Below are 7,004 nucleotides of genomic sequence, written 5' to 3' on the forward strand. Positions count from 1 at the left end.
GCACCCCGGGGGGAGCAGAGGGAAGCGTCGAGGCTGCCAATGCACCCCGCCACCCGAATCCTTGCTACGGCAGGGCGTGGCCCTGGGTGCAGCATGCCTGGGGACCCCCAGGTCCCCTTGAGCCAGGGGTACGTCTCATGCCAAATCCAGGTGGAGACACCAGGTCCTGGTTCTCGTCATGCTCCAAAATTTCAGCCCTGTAGAAAACTCATGGGCCTGCACAGGACATCTGCAATGAGAAACTCTTTCCTATAGCAGAAATGACAAAAAACCAAAGAAAACTGTTGTTTTATCACCTACGGATTGGGAAGTGGGTGACGAGGAGCAGTGAGCAGATCGCTGATGCTGAACTGAGCCATGGTAGCTGACCACGGGGCAGATCTGGGCTGTTACGTGAGCAAATACCGCATTTTTGAGCAAGCCTATGCCTCATCTCCTCTTACAGGGCTCCAACAGCATTTCTGAGCAAGCTTATTTCTCCTTGCCTCCTACCAGAGCCTCAACCGATCCTGCAAACGTACGAGCGGAGCTTGTACAAAGGGACCGCTTGTGATAGCGGCTAGGTTTTTTGCCATCTCTTGGGGCAATATATGCAGGGAAAAATCAAGTTTGTCTTGTGCAGAATAAGGGCTGGGGGCAGGAGCCCGTGGAGTTTCATCCTCTCCTCCCTGATGTAGGTGTCTGAGATGGAGAGCTGTCTGTTTAGACTGCGCTCACTGGCTTGAGGAATACGTGGCGTCCACGGTATGCGGCGGTTCTGTATTTCCAGGTTTGGAAACCGACAGGAGGGAGAAAAATGAATCACGTAAACCTTTGTTGGGGACCAGATATCAAACCCTTTCAAGCCGGACCTGAGGCTTTGCAAGGTGCCTGCCTGCCCTTTCCAGCCCGGCGGAGGCCAAGCTGTGAAGGCATCGGTACTGCACGCAAACGAGCGAGTCCAAAATTAATCTGAAGGATGAAAATGAACCTTAGGAGCGACAGTGAGATTTCAAGGAAGGAAGAACCACTTGGCAGAGACTGAACTCCTAACCCTGGACCTTTATCTCAGCCACACCTAGCGCAGATATGTGGTTCAGGAGCAAAAACCTCAGTCTTCAGCTTGTATATGAAGAGGATGGTAACAACGCGGCTCACCTCCAACAGGAATGGGCAGCGGTGCAGACGATGGAGGGAAGGATCAACCCATAAAGGCATAAAAACAGGGAAACCCCAATAAATACTGCAGGTTGATTGCTGCTAGCTTAAATAGACCTACTCTCAAAAAAAAAAACCCAAACCCACCAAACAAAAAACCCCCAACCCTCCCAAAAAACCCCAAAGCAACAACAAAAAACCCCACTCTGAGAAAGGCCTCCACCAACTCTGATAAAGCCTTTCCCACCTGCCTTAATTAAAAGAATAATTAGATTTTTTTTGTTGTTACCAGCTAACTTTGCTTTTAATTAAGCTGATTACACACAGCTGGGCTAATTAGTGTGCAGTAACCTAATTTCCCTATATAAAGACAGAAATACACAGCCAACAATGAGCTTAATTTGTGTGCATCTATTTTTTTATGTGTGTGTGTATTTGTAGTATGAGTGTTGATATAGACATATTGGCCCATGGATTAAAGCAAAATTTCCTGGATATGGCAGTATCCTTAATTAGACCAAATAAACCGAAACTTCACAGGAAAAGACCTATTTTTCAGATGAGCTGGGCTTGTGTGCCCGCTGCCTGCTCTCCCCTTGCTGCAGATTTATCGCTGCCCAGCGCAGGACGGTGATGGTGCAGGAGTTTATCTGTTTGATTTTTATTATTACTTTTGTTTGTTTGTTTGTTTTTTTCAGGTGGGAAAAAACCCGTGGGAAGCTTTAGCGCGCTCCTCGGCACAGCCACGGCCACTACCAGCGGAGGTTCCGCGGAGCCGGGGTTGAGCCTCCACAAGGATGCGCAGCTTGGGCTCCCCAAAAAATGCCCGTGTCCCTCCCGGGGTGGAGGAAGAGAGAAAAGGAGCCGCGAGTGCACCCCTGCAGCAACAGGCCTTGTCCCCGAGCAAGAGGCAAAGAGCTGTCTAACACCGCCTTTCGCTTTCTCCTTGGGGGGAAAAAATAAAATAATAATATTTTTTAAAAAAAGATAAAAATAAAAAGCGCCTCCGCTTTTCCTCCCTCCTCATTTCATTATCCTCATTTTAAATATTTCCGCGCGGTGAAAGGGGGAAGCCGGGGACACAGGACCCCTCGGAAGCCTTAGCCAAACCCCAAAAAGGCCTTTTCGAGTCTGCAGCGAGACGGGAAATTATCGCATCAAACGCACGAAGGTTTGCAGCGGCCGGGCCGGGCGCTCCACGGAGCCCGGCGGAGGCCACAGACTCCTCAGATATAATTACGCGTGTTACACCGCATGCTCGTTTATTTGCTGCTCATACAATCGTGAAGCCCATGTACAAATAACATACATTTTTTATTTCGGTTCGATTTTTTTTTTTCTTTAGGGACAAAACGTACACAAAAGGGCAGGGCGAAAAAAAAAACCCCACATAATTACAATTTTATACAGTGCAGAAAGAATTAAAATAGGTGTCACCGAACTGTACAAAGTCAGGGTGAAAAAAAATATAGAACGGGGAGGGAGGGGAATAATCCTTCATTATATATATATTTCTATAAAAACATAAGGAGGATTGTCTTTACACAGAGACCACGATCGGTTTAAAATTTACAAAGGTTAACTAAAAAAAAAAAAAATCTATATGGCAAATATTGCCAACAGAGATTCACCGATTTAATACTGATCAACTGAGACTACTCGTGTCTCGATTATTAGCAACAACAACAAAAAAAATGTAGAATAAATAACAGAATGAGCATGGCTGTCTCTTTTCAAAGTGCCTTATTCTCTCTGCATAGGGTCTGATCCTGCAGTCTTTATGCCGGCAAAAAAACCAAAAATATTAATAGCTAAAAAAAAAAAAATATCCCTCTGAGAGATTTTTGCCCGCTGGGTGTTTGCCGGCAAAAAAAAAAAAAAAAAAAAAAAGGTATTTTTCAGAAGAAGGGGCTCATTTCTCGAAAGAAGGGGTTCATTTCTTGGAAGAAGGGGCTCGAAGTGAGACGGGACCGAGGGGGTCGGGGCGGGGGGACCCCGCAGCCAGCCCGCTCCTCTCCTCTCCTCCCGCCGTGCAGCGCGGAGGGGCCGCGGGACGCGCCGGCTTTGGGGTCGGGGTCCTTTCCAGCCCCCCCAGCCCAATCCGGCTCTGCGCCTACCAGCCGGGATGGTGGCATCGCTCAATGCCAATTACAAAACCGGATTAGTAATTTAATTTTTTTTAAAAAAAAAGAAGCATCAAAACCTCATTTTTCAAACCCTTAACTCAAACTCGCAGTCGGGGTTTTCGGGGGGACGGACTGCTTTTGCTTTCCTCTCGACCCATCCCCAAGCGAAGAAGCAGAAGAAGGCAGAGACCGTCTGTGATTCAAGACCCGCGGTGGAGGCCGGGTCCGGCCGATGCTCAGCTGCGGGGCAGGCTCAGCCCCGGGGCCGCATCCCCGCTCCCCTGCCGCTCCCCGGGTCTCCTGTCTCTACCTCCTGAACAAAGCCAGTCTGCAGAGACCCCCCCTTCCACCGAGAGGGTCCTGGGGGGGGGGGGCTCGGTGCCCGGGTCAGGCCTTGCCGGCCCCAGGAGGTGTTTTTTCCGCCCCGTATCACATAACGCACGGCTTGATGTCCTGGTATGTCACTTGTTGGTGGTAATAGGAGCCGCTGCCCGCTGAATGCATGGAGGAGGAGGCCATGGCGTTGAAAGAGAAGACGAATTCCTTTCTGTCGCACATGCTCGGAGACTGGGAGTGATACCGCGGGATGCCTGCGGGACGGGGGGGGGAAAGATTGTCAGCCATCGGAATTATATTTAGTAGAGGAGGTTGAGCGCGGGAGGGAGAAAACCGCCGTCTGGGGTTAAAAAAAAAACAACAACCAAACCAAACCAAACCCAAACCCTCCGCAGGTCTCGGCGCGGAATTGGGTGTATTTTTGCATGCACACGAATAGCGGGGCGCTCCCGGGGCTCCGCGGGCGCGGGCAGGTGCGGCGGGGAAAGCCCCGCGGCCCCGGGACGGCGCGGCCCAAGGACGCTCCGAGGAGACGGAGTTTGCTTTGAGTTGGGTTCGGTGTGGGGTTTTTGGTTGTTTTTTTTTTTGCCCCCTTGAAGGTACCGGCTGCTTTTCCCACCGCCTCCGCCCGCGCGGAATGTCCGCGGGGTGCGGGGCGGGGAGCACAGCCGTTCACCGCGGCCGGCGGGCAGAGACCGGGCGGGAGAGGCCGAGGGCGAACGCCGCCGAGAGCGGGGCTGTTCCTGCCCTTCCTGCCGCCGCCTCGGGACAGCAAAACGCCCCGAAAATTTGGGGTGCGCTGGGGAGGAGCGCCCAGCCGGGGACCGCGCTCCCCGCCGCTCCGGCGCCGTTAATTTGGGTGTTAATCCGCAGTATTTCGGTCAAGGCCGCGGGTGGGCCCGGTGGCTCGTCGGGATGGATTTTTGCTCCGTTTTTCCAGCGGATCTGGGTTTCCACCCGCAGCCAGGACCCACCCGGGGGCAGGAGGGTGCCCGCAGGCGGGCGCTGGCCCCGGCCCGCCCCGGCCGGGTGCTGTGCCCGGCTTCGGCCGCTCCGTACCGGCCCGGCTGATCCTCTCTCCCCGCTTCGCTTCGTGTTTTTGACCCGTTAACGCTCCCTTTCACACCCGTTTCTGCCAGGCACTTCCCGCTCCCCCGAAGGCCCGGGGTGATGTGCAGGGACCCCCAAACCTGCCCCTTCGCCCGGCCACGGCCCCCAGGGCTCCCCCGTGCCCCGAGAGTCGTGTGTCGTGTGTGTGTGTGTGTGTCCCCCGAGGTGAATTCGGGCCGCAGGACGAAGCCCAGCGCCGGCCTCGTCCCTCCCGAGGCCTTCCTCCCGGCCAAAACGCCATCTGCCCCCCTCCAGGAGCCAGGGCAAACCCACCCCCGGCAGCTCCATCCCGGGGCCGGGGACGAGGCCGGGCCGGGGCTGCGGGGCGCGGGGGGCCCGGGCCACCGACTTCTGCGCGGGCGGAGGAGCAGAGGGTGGAGGGAGGCGATGGGCCTGGAAAACACAACCCCGAGAGGAGCCGATGGCGGGGGCCGGGAGGGGACGGCGGACACGCCGGTGGGGAAATGCCCCCTTCTTCTCCCTGCGGATCCCTCCAGGTCCCGATGGAGGTGGAAGACCCCTCGGGGCCATCCCCGGCTTCGCCTCCCCGCAGCTCCCCGCCTCCCTGAGCCCACCGGTCCTAGGCCCGGGGGCGGCCCCGGCAGCAGAGCAGCCGCCCGGGGGAGCGGAGCCCCGGCCCGGCGGTTCCCAGCCCCGCAGCGGCGGAGAGCGCTTCCCTCGTCGGGGCGAGCCCCGACGGCTGCTCGGTTGCCCCTGGGAAGGGAGGCGAGGAGCGGGGGGACGGCGGCCTCCTCCCCGGGGGGTGCATTAAAACTGCCCACGAAGCGGGGCGGCTCGGCGCGGCCGGGATCCACGCGTGGCCGCGGAGCGCGCCCGCCCCGCCGGGCAGCCCCCGGGCGACCCCCGCGGCGGTGGTCTCGCGTCTCTCCCACGCGTGTCCGCGCCTTACCTTGCAGCTCGGCGGTGTTGTGGCTGTTCTGGTGCAGGTAGGACTGGTCGAGGGAGTGCGTGGAAAGGCTGGAGGAGAGCGGGTTGGCCGTGGGGTTGCAGGGCGAGAGGGGCTGCTGCTTGATGTAGGACGCGCCGGTGTTCAAGGCCGCCGAGGCGGAGGGCGCCCACGCCGAGGCCGAGCTGGAGTAAACCGAGTGGGGCTCCATCACGCCGCCGCCGGCGAGCAGCGGGGAGGCGGGCACGGAGCTCTCGTGGTGCGGGTAGTCCCCCGCCGAGGAGCCGGTACAGCTGCCCATGTAGGAGTGCCCACCGTTGGCGGGCAGGTGGGGCACGGAGTGTCCCGCGAGGCCCATCCCCTCCACGTTGCTGGACAAATGCCCGTTCATCATCCCCAAGCCCCCTTCGAGGGAGAGGCTGTTGGGGGGGCAGGAGAGCCCGCCGGCCGAGCCCTGGAAGCCGTAGCTCTCGGGGAGGTGGTTGAAGCTGAGCCCGTTCATCATGCTGTACATGGGCTTCAGCGCCTGGCATTTCCTCCTGAAGCCGCGGGGTCGGCGGCGAAACGAGCCCTCCTCGAACATGAACTCGCTGGCCGGGTCGATGGTCCAGTAGTGGCCCTTGCCCGGGCGTCCCAGCCCCTTGGGCAGCTTGATGAAGCACTCGTTGAGCGAGAGGTTGTGGCGCACCGAGTTTTTCCAGCCCTGGTAGGAGCCTCGGAAGAAGGGAAAGCGGCTCTGCAAGAACTGGTAGATCTCGCTGAGGGTCAGGCGTTTGGAGGGCGAGCTCTGGATGGCCATGACGATGAGGGCGATGTAGGAATAAGGCGGTTTCTCCGGCCGCCGGATCCCCGCGTTGGTCTTCTTCGCCTTGGGACCGCCGCTGCCCGGGGCTCCGCCGCTGCCCGGAGCGCTGCCGGTCGCCCCGCCGGGCGCCGCGGAGGCGGCGTCCATGGCCGAGCTCTGCGGCTGCTTCTCGGCCACGGAGGACATGGGGCCGTAGCTGCTCTGCACCGGAGGAGGAGGGGGCTGAGAGGACAGAGCCTGCTGCGCTTCTGCAGTCATCTACGGCCAGGTCCGCGGCGGCCAGCCCCGGCCCTCCTCCGCCACCCTCCCCCCCGCGCCCCCCCAAAAGGCCACGCTGCTGGGGGCTCGCCGCCACTCACCCCCCCACCCCCGGCCTCCTCCCGGCCCCCCGGCGGGGTTTCTTTCCACCGGGAGACTTCACCCCTCCGTAGATAAACAAATGGAAGCGACGACCCCCCCCCCCCCCCGCCCTGTCCCTCCTCCTCCCACTTTATCCCTAAATCCGAGCCCGGCTGCAGAAGGCGAGCGAGAGGCGGAGGGTCGGGGGGGGCCGCAGGGAGGCGGGATGGGGGGGCGGGTGGAA

General features: G+C 58.8%; 1 protein-coding gene across 1 annotated transcript; it reads right to left on the reverse strand.

Moving 5' to 3' along the window:
* Positions 1 to 2,391: 2,391 nt before the first annotated feature.
* On the reverse strand, positions 2,392 to 6,725 carry FOXF1 (forkhead box F1). The gene is made up of 2 exons (XM_072873486.1): positions 5,620 to 6,725; positions 2,392 to 3,853 (listed from the first exon to the last, which is right to left on the reverse strand). The coding sequence occupies exons 1-2, from the start codon at positions 6,677 to 6,679 to the stop codon at positions 3,693 to 3,695; spliced, it is 1,221 nt and encodes a 406-aa protein (XP_072729587.1). The 5' UTR covers positions 6,680 to 6,725; the 3' UTR covers positions 2,392 to 3,692.
* Between the last annotated feature and the right edge of the window lie 279 nt (positions 6,726 to 7,004).

This window comes from Ciconia boyciana, chromosome 9, assembly GCF_034638445.1.
Source record: "Ciconia boyciana chromosome 9, ASM3463844v1, whole genome shotgun sequence".
Lineage (NCBI taxonomy): Eukaryota > Metazoa > Chordata > Aves > Ciconiiformes > Ciconiidae > Ciconia > Ciconia boyciana.

Excerpts from the sequence above, each read along its gene's own strand:
- FOXF1 (XM_072873486.1), bottom strand. The coding sequence starts at position 6,679 with ATGACTGCAGAAGCGCAGCAGGCTCTGTCCTCTCAGCCCCCTCCTCCT. Across the intron at positions 3,854-5,619 it reads CAACACCGCCGAGCTGCAAG|GCATCCCGCGGTATCACTCC; the intron begins GTAAGGCGCGGA and ends CCCGTCCCGCAG.